Genomic DNA, 16,110 nt, shown 5'->3' with positions numbered 1-16,110 from the left:
TCTTGTAACACTTTACCCCCTGGTAACTGACTGGCAGTGTACTGGTGCTTTCCTAGGTCATGGGAAGAAAAGATTTAATTGGGCACACAGTCCTAGGCGCTGAATAGCACAGAAGCACGCCTCCCTTTTAAGACCACTGAATATCGCTGATTACTAAGCTTTGCTCAGCGGGTGTCAGATTTAAGTAAGAGCAACTAGATGTGTCACAGTGTTCCCCAGATTTTGAGGAAATGGGTTTAGGGTGAACTTAGTATAAGCCTGGTCACGGTAATGATGATACTGTAGATCAGGATACTCTGCTTGATATTAATTATTTGTACTCCAACAACTACTGGAGGCCCCACTGGATACCAGGTCTCCGCTGTGTTAGATAATATACAACTATACTGTTTGATAAGCCTGGGGCTTCATAGTATAAAAAGACAAAATGGAGGGAGAAAAACAGAAGTGGTTTGCTCAAGGTACAACAGAGCAGCATTAAAAGCAGAAAATAAATCCTTTCTGTCTTTCAACCATGTACTCTAACTAGACTTGATTACCTCTATGAGTGAGTTAAAATTTGAAAGGTCTCAAACTGTACTGATGGTTTCACCTTACATGAAATACGGAAACTTCTGGTGCCAAATTAATTGCTAAGTGTAATTCTGTTGATATTGTGTGTTAATGTTACCTAAGAACCTGCAGTGATACATAAAGCTCTTATCAGGTGCAGGGTATCGGGGCTGAAAAAAAAACAAGCAGCTTCTGGATCTCATACATGCTCTTCTTTGGCTGAAATGTCTTGTGTGTGATGTAGTACTTAATTCATTACTCCTGACCCTGGTAGAGTTGTTACAGAATTGAGCTTCTTGTCCAATTTTTGGCCTGTTGTCAGGATAGTTTTGTTTGTAAAAGAAACTTTTATTAGACAAAAGGCAAAGATTGAAAGAGGGAAAGACGAAGGGAGAGAATGAGATAAGGTAAAAGTAAAGCAAGAGAACTGCAATTTCACATCCCACTGGTAACAGTATTTCTGTGATATTATAAGGGTGTTTGGTCAAAAAAAATTTCAAGAACAGGAAAGAATAAGACATACTTTAGTAGCACTGTACTGCTGTGCTACAATTTCTTGTAGTATGGGCCAGTTAAAAAGTATTATCTAATAGTCTGTGTACCACATAAACAGTCAACTGGCAAAAAATTAAGGACAGTTTGGGAAGCTTGGTAAGCTCTTAGCAAGGAAAATGGTATACATTTTTGAGCTAAGTAATGTAACGTGTCTCAAAACAAAGAGTAGAAGTCATCTTTCAATACAAGGGACACTCCCAGAGAGCACTGCTAAATAAGAATCTTGGTCGTCGTGAATAAGCCTCAAATGTGAGCCCCCATGGTAAGATTGCGGCCGAAAGATATGATGTGGTCTTTGAACATAAAAAACAAAGTGGTTGTGTAATTTCTGTAAACTAAAGTTAAAAATTTCTGGTGTCTACATTTGAAGAAAAGTGTTAGTAAACTGAGGGAGTTTTGGGGCTGTGGGGAAGATTAAATGAAGGATTGGAAAACCTGCTTTCAAGTGAGAAACTTGGAGAGCTGAGTGGTTTTCCCTTATACTCTGTAAAACTGAGGGGGAAGACTTTGCTGTCACAGAAAGATGAAGTTGGAGCCTTAAGTCACCTGCTCTAGGATTTTCTTGTTCTGTGGCAGGACTATATACAGCAGCCTGGTCATGGCAGATGTTTATCTAAACTACCCTTTCTAAACCTTCAATGGGAAAGATTAGATTTTCATTAATCTTTGCCAGTTTCAGTGTTTCACCAGTTTATAAAATGAATAAGAATCAGTGAGAACCTTTAAGAAAATTTTGACTTGATCACAGTCTCACAAGTCATTTATAGAAGTATGGTCTAGATGGTTTTTCAGTATAGGAAGCAAAAGTTAGAAGAAATGGTAGTGATCTGCTTTTAAGGAACTGCTGAGCCGGAGGTTATATTCACATTGCTTTGTATTCAATGGCTTTTGATTGACTTTCCTCCCATGAATTTGGCTATTTTTGAATGTATCTTAGGTGTCTGAAATATCCTGTGACAGTGAGTTGCACAATTCAGTTATGTACTGTCTCAAAAGGTACTTCCTTTGCTTAAACTTTATTACCAAATGATTTTATCACGTATTCGTAGTTCTTTGAGTTATGAAAAAAAATAGTGCTGAATCATCTCTATTTTTTTATGGGTTTATATATACAATTTCAAGTGTAGTACTTTTTTGAACCTTTTATATCTCCTCTCTTTCTTTTTGAGACAACCTGTACAGATCTGTGTACTGTGTTAAACAATTAAAGTCAAAGGTACACCATTAACTTATAACAGAGATTTTCCTTTTGTACATTGTTCCTTTTCATTATAATTCTTGACATTCCACTTGCCTTTTTGACTATGTTTAGCACTGGGCCAATTTCATCAAAGAAGCAACTGTAATGACTCTGAGGCTTCTTTCCTCACCTGTAAATGTTCAAATCACAAATAAGTGTTGTTCTAAAATATGCCCTATAGTTCAACAAAGAATCAATTCAGACAAGATATATGGCCTCATATAAAATTTTAGAGGAGACTAGATTATAACAATTGTCCTTTTTAGCCTTATAAATTATGTATCTGAGAATTGCTTCTTTTAAAAACCATGGCCCCGAAGGGTAATAATTTCTATTTATTTTGTCTTGTGTGTGTATCGTTCTCTCTGATAAATAGGTTTGTAACTGGCATTTAGTAGATCTGGTTCAGCACCTTAAAGAAGCAGTAACAAGCAGCATATAACAAAAAATGACCTACTGTTCCTTATAATAGCCCTCAAGAATCAGCCAAAATTAGCTGGCCTCTGTATTTCCTTTCACCTTAATAACATTTTTTTCTTGTTTCAAGATAACTGTGAAGTGTTGGAACTGTGATTAAAAGCTTTCAAGTCATGTGAGCTTCCGTGCCTGTTGTTACTTTAACATTTGCTGCTTTTGTTTATTATATTTGCCAAGGTGGCTGTACCAGTTCTTGAGTATGTCTTCCCTGCCATTATTATCTGGATAAAGGAAGACTTCATCCAGTAAGCTCTCCCTTTACCCAACTCTAGAGTTTTGTATATATTGAATTCTGATTTCAGACTTACCTCCCAGTGGTATTAAAAATGGCATTAAATATGACGAGTGGAGTAGAACTAACTGCCTTACACTCTGTGCTGAATACAGGTTCTAATATTTCCCCTTCTTAAATCCATTGCTATACATATACTGGAAAGTCCTGTCCAGCCATGCATTTAGTTCTAGGTGCAGCTAAGAAGGGTCCTCTAAGCACAATGCTGGTTTTTACTACATTTCTGATTGGTAAAGAACTTTCTGAGTTTCTGTTTACAGTGAAAGCTCACATAAAGTGATTTGATATTGTAGTAATTAGTGAATGTCCTCTGTGGAATATACATCTATACCTTCAGTTGTTCTGGATACCTCACTACATTTAGCACTGCTGTGCAAAGTCCCGCAAGCCACAGAAAGTGAGTGATCCGACAGCTGGACTAATATACAGAATCAAGTTTGAGGCAAAGCAAAAATAAAACCAACCAGACAAGCAAACAAACAAACAAAAAACAATGAAAGGAAATCAAGCAAGGAAAGACTTAAAGAATAAAATGGAAAACATTCCAAAGAGGGAGAAATAAAAGTTCAATCAGATTTTAAAACATGGACTCCAAGTCTGAGGAACCTAAGTAGAAGGAAGCCATTCCAGGAAGAGCAGTGCTTGGCATTATAAGAAAACAAAGCAATTTTCCTGAATTTAGAGGGTAGCAGAGTTGAAGTGTATGGATATGGCATTTGTGGAAAAAAAAAGTTGATTACCAAACATTCCTACAGTGCGAAATGGCTTGTATTACTGAAAGAGCTTGTATCACTTTCAAATGAGAGCAGCAAAATCAGCAGTGATCTTCAGGAAGCAGTAACTAGGAATATTGTCTGCCAGGTTTGGGCTGATGTCTAGTCATGTTGGAACCAGCCAGGGCGGCAGGAGGAGGCAGTCTGTACAGTAGTGACTATTAAAAAATGATGAAGTAAAATGAGTGTGAGAAAACAGTTATCCTGGGATTCTAGGTGGATTTCAGTTATGTTTTATAAATGCCTTTTTTTTTTTTTCATTTACATTTAGTTTCAGAAGAAGAAACAAAACAACATAAAGATACTGGGATAAACTCTGCTTCCACTTGCATCAGTAGGAATCGAGTTTCTTCAACAGAATTGCTATCGATTCATATCGATGCAGCTGAAAGCAGGATTTGTCCTATTGTCTGGGATTCTCTCTCTTGGTTTTTGAAATGAAATGCTTTCTGCACACAGGGAACAGCTATGTACTTTCAGTCTGGATGATTTGAATTTTAAATTAAGACGACCCAAAGGTAAAGCCCTTTTCAGAGCACACAGTGCATGTGGCTGTTCGCACGTGTGTCCTCTCTAACATGCTCCAACTGCTCATCTTACAAAATCACTGCCACCTCCATTTGACTTTCTTTACACCTGGTCTGCTACAGAAAGACAGATGCCTTCAAATTGTAAAGGCACAGCATGGAGAAAACAAAGGCCTGACAATTTGCATGCAGAAAGGCTCTAGTTCTCCTTGAGTGGAGGGAAACAAAAGAAAAAACATACCTGCAAAAATGTCAGACCTCAGAAATGTTCCTGAGTTCCCTTCAGAGGAAAGGAATGGGTTTTGGAGGAGATGAAAGTAGAAGCTAAGGAAATCTTAGGACCTGCTCCTCTTGGATTGTAGTTGCTCTCAGGGCTGAAAGGGTTGGGATTGTCAGGATATCATCAATGTTTAAGTAAAATGTATCTGGATTTACAGGGCTTGTAGAGCTTGGAAAGATAGATGACTATCACCCCTCTGTCACAGATGAAGAATCTGTTTCACGGAAAAGTAAAAGAAAAAGTTGCCCAAAGTGAAATAATGCTTAAGGGCAAGCAATAGATTGCAGATCTCCTCATCCAGGCTGTAGATTAGCCCCTGTATCATTTAATAATGTTCAAAATATTTTGGTAACAGTGCATATAACAAGAAACTCTTGCCAGGAGCCTGTGGAAGGACATGGTGTAGAATAGAGAGGTCAAGGTGAGGCCTTGCACATTCTTTTTAGTACTTCGGGTTTTTTTGTTCTTATAATTTATCTACAACCATTCCATTATGTGACCATAATTATTTGCCTGAAGTCTTAGAGATATCATGGCAGAAGTTTATCTCCAGAAGGTCTGTAAGTGAGGAAACAGTAATGTGGCTTTTGAGGGCAGCAATTTTATGGGACAAATCAGCAAAAGAGAAATTCTTGAGGAACTTTAAAAATCCTTTTTGGCACAGTAGCCTTAAATAAAGAAGGGGATAAGTAAAATACAGATTGAATGCTGAGTTAACTTCGTTATTTATAAATAAAATGGTTCTCAGTTTTCCAAGATATAATGCCAGCACTTGATGTCACTTGGAGGTTTCAAAAACATTAATTAATGGTCACCTTTTCATGGAAAGTGTTTGGGGCAGCCCAGTGAATACAGATGCAGAGAGGAAAAAATGCACACTGCAAAATTCTCGAGCCCTTTTGGAGCATGTAACTTGCATACTCTGTGTGGCTCTGTATTCAGCTTTTCCCTTGCTGTATGGTTAGGATTCTTTTTCTCTAACTACAAAATAAATGTTACAGATAGTGGCTCAAAGGTAAATCTTTCTTTGTCACATACTGGTCTAGTTAATACCTGTGTGTGGTAACGTGGAAAGAAAATCTACTAGCTGAATGTATGGGGAAAGGAATGAAAGGTCACGTCCATCATGAAGTGTTAAAGTTTAACAGTAAAGCTTGTCTTTCAGATTTGGAAGGAAGGTAGGTCTCAGTAAAAGCTGCTTTTGATGAGGTGTTGTAGTGTAGGAAACTGGAATTGAAGAGATCTTGAAAATAAATCCTGGATTTGCCCCCTGTGTCGATGGTCACTGTTATTTGCTGTAGGATTTTCTTTGTGTTTTGCTTTACTTCTTTTTTCTGCCAGGAATGCATAAACTAATTGTTGCTTTTTTTTGTAGTGTCTGGTGCCCTGGAGATATGAAATACCATGAATAAACTATATCTTGAAGTCTGCGTGTGCAATTTGGCTTCAGTAGCCCTGCTTTTGGCGTATTGTGTTAAATTGTGGTTTATCCTTGTAATTGGAACAGAACCATTTTCATGACAAGCTCCTACTCAGTCCAAGTAAGAGTATCAAAATCTGGCATAAAGTTGTGCTTCTGCAAAACTCATGTTAAATAGTCACAGGGAGCTCTGCCCCAGGGTGGACTGAAGAGAGCTGGAGCAGGCCTTCAGTCAGGCCCATGATTTTTTTTTTTTAGACAAATTTTTGCATTTCTCAGTTGCAACAAAGTGTCACAGTGCTTTTAGAAAGGCTATGTTCCCTTGGCTGTGGGGGGGATGACAATCTGCTTGGGATGGGGAGGGCACCAGTTTGTTCATTTCCCTCCTCTCTCCAGAAGATTTAAAGGCCATTGGCGGTTTGCAGTTCTCCACTTCCAGAATCTTATCTCTTTCCAAGTTTGCCCTCTTATTGATGGGTTATCACTAGCCCTTTAAATAGGGTTTTTTCCTTCAAGCCTGAGGAAAGTGAATGACGAAAGGCGCTATCTCCTTTTCCTCAAAGTTTCCTCAAAGGAGAGATCAGAAACATTTTCTTCTTCTGCAGGGGAGATTAGCTAAACTTCCCACCATCCCTTTCCCCACTTGCAAGTTTTTATCTCTGCCTTATTAAGCCTGTGGGGCTTGAAGGTATGCAGCATTCACTCTGCTGAATACCTCTTAAGTCCCTTCCTCTTCTGCGCTGGTGGTGATCTGTTCCATTAGACAAGACGCAGCTCTTCATCTTACCTGCTCACATTATGCCTTCCCCAAGGTGGACTCTTCTCAGAGCAGCCACAGTTTGCAAAAGAAGATTGATGTATTGATGGCAATTGAAAAGCTGTATGAGAGGTTGTCTGGGAGGTTGATTATACGGCAGCACCTTGCAAAACCACATGGAGTCAGTAGCCAGGTTACCTGGTCAGTAGACATTCTTTGAGTGTTTGAGCAAAAATTAGTCACTTGCTCTTTGCTAATTGCTATGCAGATAAAGATAATTATATGGTTGCCAGCAAAAGATTCACTAAAACAGTGTTGGGACATCACTTAATTCAAATGTCAAAGAAGTGGTAAAGCTGTGCCAGCGATGATTTTACCTGAAATAAATCTTTGTTTACTGAAAACTCTCTTATTTTTGGGGTAGCATAAGAGAAGGAAGGTTGATTGTTTTCAAATGGTATCTGAATTCATGCATCTGCTGGGAGCAGCAATCCACTTACCCCATGTTCCAGTGAAAAAAGATTATTGATATCTTGAAGAGAAGTCTATCCAAAGCATAACGCTGTGAATGTACATAAGGCTGTTGCTATACAGCATGCATTTAGTAGAGTCTAAAATTTACCATTATAATGAGAGAAAAAACAGGGTGCTTATTATTACAGTGCTAAACTTCAAGTAGGCAAAGCACAGTCCAAATTTTTTAATGACCTCTTCAGCTACAGGACTGTTTGTTTTCCTTTCCTAATAACAGTGTTGTAATCTGAGGACTCGGGGGGATGGTGTTAGGGGAAAAAAGACCAAAAAAAGAAGGGTATTGAAGATAGAAGGAACTTGTGATGGGTATTTTGGTATGAGTAAACTTTGAAATGTAAGGTAAAGCAGGAATCAGGAAAGGCCTCTGTGAGAAATTGGAAGACATGGGGGTTTTAAGGAAAGGGCTTCTTGATACCAGGAGACAGGATTAAATCCAGAAGAGGAATCTGAGGTGGCCCTCAAGTACAAGAGAAGAGGTTTCTTTCTTATTGCTGAGATTTGCTAACGTGAATGTAGTGAAGTGATTCAGGGTAACACCCCTGAAGGATGGAGTCTTCTGCCCACCAAGCAGATATGTAAGGTAATAACAGTAACAAAATTGTCTCTTGTCCCTTTAGTAAACCTCAGTTTTGGTTTGAAGAGGCTATATTTGGATATGAGATGGCCATCTACTCTCTGTTGTTGTTTCTTCCTTGATTTTTCTATTGAGACAGTTAACAAAGCTATTGCCAATTCTATAGTATGGATGGCTAGCAAATGTATTGGCTTCCTATATGGTACGTTTTAGTTCTGCCTGTCTGCACCAGATTTGAATCCATGCAGTACACCTAATACACCTTCATAAATGTTGACACCGGCGTATTGTGCCTCTCCTTGTTGAGGGCTTGAAGATGCATTCCTGTTAATTGTAGATTGTATAGTGATGGGAATTTCTGGCACTGTTTAGATCAGTAGTATTAAATGTGGATATCTAATCTGAATATACTCTGGGTGTGTATTTTACAACCTAAAGTCATTGAATATGGTTGTTACTTGGAACCACATGGGGGGAGCTGCAGGAGGAAGCGTTATGGCTAGTACAACTGGCTTTGCCTGCTCTTCCCTTTCAGTCAGTGACTGGTGGAAAGTTTTGGGAAAACCCTATGGAGGACTGCTTTATTGGTAAGGCACTGCTTGGGGTGTGATGTAGAAAAGTAAAAGACTGTGGCCACTCCTGTCTTTTGCAAGTCTGGAAGGTTTTCCATTTGGTTTAAGAGCAATTAGCTTCCCTCAGGTGGTCAAAGTCGGCTAATTACATTTTTACTCCCTTCTCATTCCATGCATCTTGTAACTGCATTCTCTCTGCTGGATCCCATGATTATTTGTTTTGAGGTGGGGGCTGTTTGTTTCACAAGCAAAATAACAGAACAAAACAGTTGTTGGGATACAGCATGCCTGTGGCTGCATTTCAGGTGACAATTGAACAAGTGACTACTAATAATCAGTCGAGATGTTGCTCCAGTAACTATTTATCCACATCTCCTGTTTTTTATTGCCTGATTTCCCACGCGTCTTCTGTGATGTTTTAAGGGAACAAATGAGTCGCTACGTTCAGGTGAATGCTGTAAAGAAGAGTGCGAAAGACAATGTTTGTATTGAAGCAGAGCCAATGGAATGTGTCCTGACAAAGCTCAAAATGATGCTTCTGCGTATTCTTCAGTGCCATCTACCGGCACAATTACCCGTTAGAGATTTATAGGTCAAGAACATTCTCCTAATAGACAGCAATTTACAAGCATTTGTTTATTTTTTCTTTTATTTTAGGAGCAAGGCAAGATTGGCGTAGTCTTCAATATTGGCACAGTGGACATCTCTATTAAAGAGGAAAGCACACCTGTAAATGATGGCAAATACCATGTGGTACGCTTTACCAGGAATGGTGGCAATGCCACACTTCAGGTTGACAGCTGGCCAGTGAATGAACACTACCCAACAGGTACATACTTTTTTCTCTTTGTTCTTCTCTTTCAGTGTATTTATACCTACAAACTAATGTTTAATAACAACTGGTTGCTGTATAAATCTTTGTTGCTTCATCTCAACAATAAATTGACCTGCCTAGTAGCGCATATTCTGTCTGTTGGAAAACAAAGTAATGGTCCTTTACACTGGAAGAATAAGCATGACAACTGTGTGGTATGATGCACACAGGTCCTGCTATTTCAGAGGTCTCTATGTGAATCCTGGTTCTGCAGAGAGTTACAAACTGATTCAACAGCAGACTTGGTTTTGCTACTTGTGATATTTTCTAACTATTTCAGGGAGAAAAGTTTTGAACAGACCTTACGAAAAGGAGAGGTGACTCTAGCCACACCCAAGATACTGTCTATATAGATATAGAGTTGAAGTGTACGCAATGTGGAAGATTAAGTTGCAAGTATTTGAACAGACCTTTTGCTTGCCTCATAATTTTTCATCATCTGAATTTTACTCTCTTTTAGGTTTGCAGATATAAAGGTTGACACACAATCTAGCCAAAACTGTCAACTCTTAGTTGACTTTAGGTCAAAATGCAGTGGAACAATTCAGTATCTCAGAACATCACCCTAAATCCACCAGGAATAGTGAACAACTGGCTCTTGAGTCACTGACCCATGTTTTATCCCACCACTGGCAAATCACAACCTCATGATACTATATGTCACCATGCTAAAAGGTCGAACTCACTCCAAGTGGAAAACTGATTGCTGTATGTGATGCTGACAGTGCATAAGATAGCTGAGGCTTGGTGATGTGGATGGTTACAAAAGGCAGGAGGAGCACAAGGAAAGAATTCCAATGTTAACCACATTCTTCTTATTCACATGTTGTTATCTAAGATCGAACCATGATCTTCTTGTTGGTTTCCAGTATTAAGCCTAAGCAACTTCCAGTTCTTCCTTTCTAGGTTGTACATAACTGACCCAGGACAGAAGGAAGAATTCTGTGATAAATATGAGGCTAGTTTGTTAGTTGTGTAGGAGTTGCCCACAAGCCACTTAACCTCAAATTATGAGAAATATCCAAATTGTTTATGCAATGTTACATTAATAAATTACTCCAAGGGATAATTTCATCTCTTCCACTCACTCAGAAAGTGCACAAGAAAGTTTTTAACATAAATGATCTTTCCTGTGGTGCTCTCTACTACAAATTCAACATGACACTTTGTCAGTGTTTTGGTGATGTAAAAAAAAGAGTACATTTTAATAATCATCCTTATTTCTGTGAAATAATTGCTTTCAAAGAATGCCATGACAGACATACTGAGTTAGATTCTAACTCAGCTATCCATTGGTTAGAGAGGGAAGTGTGGCTAGGAGAGGCCCAAACCAAGCATCTTTCTTCTGCTCCTTTCATCAATTATTTTGTGGGAAAATACCTCTGATCCAGTTGGCAGCCAATTACAGTCAGTAAAAACCCCATGAATAAATTTCCTTCTTATATTACTTGCTGTAGTAAGTCCCTGGTGTAAAGAAACAAAATATTCAGCTCATTGCTTTAGAGATTTTTTTTTTTTTTTTAAAAAGGGAAAATAAATCACACTCAGAGACTACCTCAGTACCCTCTGCTTCTGTCTTGGCTAAAGATATTCTTGTGTTGTCACTAGAAGATGTATGATTTTATAGAAACAGCATTAATCTTATGTTCTGGTCTAGTACTGAGTATATGCAGTTGTACCCCAGGGGAAAAGGACACCTTTATATTCCAGACACCTTTTCCTTTCCATGCATGTATTTCAGTTTCTGGCTGTTTGTAGATGATGATGTTTTCAGCCTGTTCCTGTGAAAATAAGGCTTACAGGATCATACTTTGTCTGTGTGCATGTGTCTCCCTTATTTTTTCCAGTTTCTTTCAAACCAATTTTTTAGCCAAATTTAGAAAAGGGACAAAAGTAAAAAAAAAAAAAAAAAAAAAAAAAAAGATCCTGCATGGCTAGGGAAAATAACCAAGGGAGGAGGGGAGGAGGGCAGTGTTCCAGCCCTCCCAGAGGAAAGGACTGTGGCTTGATCTCAATTCATGTTAAATACCAGAATATCCATGTAATAAAGAGGCATTATGAATGCCTCAGATTCAGGAAAAGCTTCAATGAGCCAATAACTACAGGAAACCAATCCTTATTAGTTCCGTTTTCTGGGCAATTAATGGTTTAAAAGAAGACCAAACAGGAGCTTTTGAAATGAATAATTTGTTGTCTTTCACAGACCAAACTTGCACTAGTGTTTCTCATACTGAGTGCAAGACCAAACCAGTGCTCAGCAGAGTTTCAACTCTGTGTAAAGCTTTGTGGTTGGGTTGACCCAGGCTAATCCAGCGTGTTTCGGCTGGAGACTGCTGAAACTGCAATTCATATCAAACTTGTGTAACAACAGCTAAGGAATCCTGTATTTTACGCATAGGATCACTTCAATTCTGGAAATGGTTATTTGTAGTGTTTAAAAAAACATCGTATTTGTAGCACATGCATGTTTGGGCACACTGCGTTGTCTGTAATATGAAGAATTTCATGTGTACTTGATTTTCCGCACAGTGCTACAGCTAATGTTTGCAAATTTTATAAACTAGCTAAAGTATCTTCCTTGTCATCACATGTGGTGCAATCTTCAGGCATTCTGAATGGCATTTCCATTCTCCTCTCAGAGTTTTATTACCTGTAGAAGGATTATACATTAAACTCATAATTACTTGCTCAATGGAAAGTACAAATAAAAGTACGATATTCATTAAATGAGCAAAGAGAGAGAATATTGGCTTTCCTTAAAACACAGTCTTCAGTTAAATTGAAATTAAATGAAACTAGCCCAATGGGACTGAGAGACTCCAAAGCTGTATTTTTGCAACTTCAAATAAAAGACAAGGAAGTGGAAGGAAAATGGAAAAGCAACAAACTTACAATTCAGGCGCTGACATTTTGGTTTTTATAGCATCCAATTGCATCTTAGTCACCTGCAACATGAGCTTTATGCTTTCTTGTGAGGAAAAGGGTTAGAGAGAAATGGTAAAGGAGGAAATTAACTTGGAGCTAAGGTTGGCTAAACTTTGGGACTGAAATAATCCCAGTCATTAGGGGTGATCCCTCACCATTTGTACCATTCCAACCCTGCCAGAGTTTCTCTTACTGGGCAGTAAGACTCTGAACAGTGGCCCGGTACGGGTATCTGAGACAGAGCTCCTGAGAACTGGGTGATGGCAAATAGCAGCATTAGCACTGGGGCTGCTATCTGCAATTCAGCTGTCGTGGTTGAGTTCAGCCAAAACCATTGAGCCATTTATGATTTATTTGCATTAGTTTTGCCCTTTCTTCTCTCCCTCAAGTACACAATAAGGAGATGGGCTTTTTCCATTGTTTCATTAAGTTGGTCATCAGAATGTATTTCTCAGTCAGGGTATACGCTTTTTGTTAACATACGTATGAATTTCTATGCCCTAAAGTACACTTTTCCATGACTGCCTCCCTTCTGTTGTCTCACATGCCTTCACCCTTTGGTGTACATCCCAGATAACAGGTTGTGCTTGGTCACTGTTATTTTCTTGCTTTTAGGTTTTTGCTGAGAGCCTTCTCTATATCTAAATAAATCTTTTTAGCGATGAAGTAGGAGTCATTTTGGACCAAGACTGGGTAAGACAGGAAAGCTAGTTCAGGAAGGGGAGGCATCTGACATGTTTTGGTTTCAGATTACAGTGAAATCCGTCAAATTTGAGGCACTTTACAGTGGGATAGAAGGATTTAAATTAGGAATTCTGAGGTTTGGGATGGAGTCAGCAATTCTCAGAAGAGTTACAAACAAATCTTCTGTCCTGACACAGAACCTCAGTCCCTAAGTTTTCATTAATTCTTAGACAGGAGTTGTTTTTTTCTCTGTCCCCTGTCTTTGCTTGCAAAGAAATAATTTGTTTGTTGCCAGATTTGCACTGTACATTGAAACAAGCCTGATATTCCTGTTCATTCATCCATGCGCTGACTACATTTTCTGCAGTAGAAAAAGAAACAAAACTAGGTGAAGAGAAGCTGTAAAGCAAAAGTATCAGTGACAGCAAAATAAAGTCTATTGGAGTAATATTTTAAAGGAGAATATTAAAGGAAGGGAGGCAAAAGGCAGGAAGAGGTTGTCATTTAAAGAAATACATGATTTAGCAAGAGAACTGTATCCTAGATTTTATTAATGCATTTTAAAAATAAGAAATAGGACATCGTTAAACAACTGGATCCTTATCAGGATTCATGAGTTCATCCACCCAATACAGATTTTATATTTTACCCCTTTATCATTCTCTTGAGTGATCTCTCAGCCTTCTTTTAGGAGTCTCTGCCCTTTCAAATGACATTAATTTGCAGTTCTATTGGTGCTGAATAAAAGAAAAAAGATTTCATCCTCTGTGCCCCTACTTCATTCTCTCTCAAGTACACATCTGAGAGGAAGTTGCATTTTAGGAAAAGGTGGACAGTTAGCTCTTGACAGCAGAACTCCAGGGACTCATGACTGCTCTGGCAAGTACTGTGACCTGATAACTGCATACCTATAAAACAAAAGTTGGTTCTGAGACCCTAATATCTGTGCTGGGGGTTTCCTTCAGTTCCAGTTCCAAGGACTGAATGCCCCTAAACAGTTGGGGCATATCTTCTGGTTTAATTTAATTTGAGAGGAATCCAGTTTGTATTCCCTGAGAGTATTTCAGTACATGAACCAAAGCGTAGCAAGTGGAGATAGTTGGGAGGTACACCTTGGAGGCATGCTCCTGATTCAAACCAAAATGCTGATGTAGATGGATCTTACCATAGTATACAGCTGGAGCTGGACAGAGGAGCTCATTGTTTCATTACTCCTTCCCATATTCATGTTGCTTAAATAGTCAAATTTCTGTTTTCTGCTCTCTCTCATCTTCTGCTCAGGGGGATCAATTTACTAATGCCATTCACCATATAACTGACCCAGGAAAAGTGGCCATGTGGGAGTGGAAATGATCAGTCAGGAGACAGGGAAAGATGAGATGACTTCCTTTATCAGCAAGGATGGTTTATGCCAGTTTAAAGTCTTCACTGAACTACAGCTTTAGTAGTCTATGTGAGACAAAGTCATTCTTTCTCACCTGCCATTGCCTGAAATAGAACGCTTTCCAGAAGCACAGGTTAAAGTGGTAGTAGTCCAGATTGTCCTATCTAAAATGTGAAAGGCATGAAGTCTCTCTTGCTATGATATATTTTTAATTCACTTGGTGGAAAGATCTGAAATTGCTTCGTTAGTACCAGGCGCATTATGTGAGAAAGGGAAGAAAGCTGGCTGAGTTCCTACTTGCTTCTTTCAAGAAGTATTCCAGCAAACTGAAGGAGTACTGAAGGAGCTCTGAAGAAGCTAGCCGATGTTATGCCACTCTTGATCATCTACCAAAGATCTTGGGAGTCTAGGGAAGTCCCTGCTGACTGGAAGCTAGCCAATGTTATTCCAGTTTAAAAAAACAGTGTGAGGGAAGATCCAGGGAACAACAGACCTGTTAGTCTGACCTCAGTTCCTGGAAAAATTACGGAGAAGATTATACTGGGTGCTACTGAAAGGCGTTTGAAGAATAATGCAATCATCAGGCACAGTCAACATGGGTTCACAAAGGGAAAGTCCTGTTTAACTAATCTGATATCCTTCATTTGATTTCCTGTATAAGGTGTATTGTGTTTGCGTGGCAAGGTTTTGGTAGTGGCTTCTGTGAGAAGCTGCTAGAAGCTTCCCCTATGTCTGATAGAGCCAATGCAGCCAGCTCCAAGATGGACCCACCGCTGGCCAAGGCCAAGCCCATCAGCAATGGTGGTAGCGCCTCTGGGATAACAGAGTTAAGAAGGGGAAAAAAGCCCACTGTGCAATTGCAGCCAGAGAGAGGAGTGAGAATATGTGAGAGGAAGAGCTCTGCATATACCAAGGTCAGTGAGGAAGAAGGGGGTGGAGGTGCTCCAGGTGCCAGAGCAGAGATTCCCCTGCAGCCCGTGATGAAGACCATGGTGAGGCAGGCTGGTTACCAGTGGAGCAGATACCCACCTGCAGCCCGTGGAGGACCCTATGCCGGAACAGGTGGATGTCCAAACGAGGCTGTGGCCCCCTGGGAAGCCCGTGCTGGAGCAGGCACCTGGCAGGATCCTCCCCCTGAGGAGGAATGAGCAGCAGAAATAACAATGTGATGAACTGACCACAACCTCCATTCCCTGTCCCCCTGTGCCACTTGGGGAAGGAGGCAGAGAAATCAGGAGTAAAGTTGTGCCCGGGAAGAAGGGAGGGCTGGGGAGAGGTGTTTTAAGATTTAGTTTTTATTTTCTCATTACGTTACTCTGATTGAATCAGTAATAAATTAAATTCATTTCCCCAAGTCAAGTCTGTTTTGCCTATGGCGTTAACTGGTGAATGATTTCTCCCTGTCCTTATCTCAACCCACAAGCCTTTTGTTGTATTTTCTCTCCCATGTCCAGATGAGGAGGGGGAGTGATAGAGTGGCTTTGGTGGGCATCTAGTGTCCAGCCTCAGTCAACCCACCACAATAAGGTCACCTGCCTAACGGATGAAGGTGGATGTAGTTTTTCTGGATTTTAGTAAGGCTTTTGATACTGTCCCTCACAGAATCCTTCTGGACAAGTTGTCCAGCTGTGATATGAGCCAGTACGCAGTGCGCTGGGTGAAGAACTGGCTGAACGGCAGGGCTCAAAGG

At 39.6% G+C, this 16,110-nt stretch overlaps 1 protein-coding gene across 8 annotated transcripts in view; it reads left to right on the top strand.

Annotated features, from left to right (window-relative positions):
• NRXN3 (neurexin 3) overlaps window positions 1–16,110 on the top strand; it is a gene marked incomplete at both ends in the record, with an annotated part of 985,035 nt that overhangs the window by 834,097 nt on the left and 134,828 nt on the right. For all 8 annotated transcript variants that reach the window (XM_082316881.1, XM_082316885.1, XM_082316884.1 and 5 more), the window contains one exon: window positions 9,211–9,382. In XM_082316881.1, the coding sequence (XP_082173007.1) occupies window positions 9,211–9,382 (172 nt within the window). The remainder of the gene's footprint in view (window positions 1–9,210; window positions 9,383–16,110) is intronic.

This window comes from Platalea leucorodia (assembly GCF_965183815.1).
Source record: "Platalea leucorodia genome assembly, chromosome: 7".
Taxonomy (NCBI): domain Eukaryota; kingdom Metazoa; phylum Chordata; class Aves; order Pelecaniformes; family Threskiornithidae; genus Platalea; species Platalea leucorodia.
The sequence above is the reverse complement of the archived record's forward strand: the minus strand, read 5'-3'. Positions and strand labels throughout refer to the sequence as shown.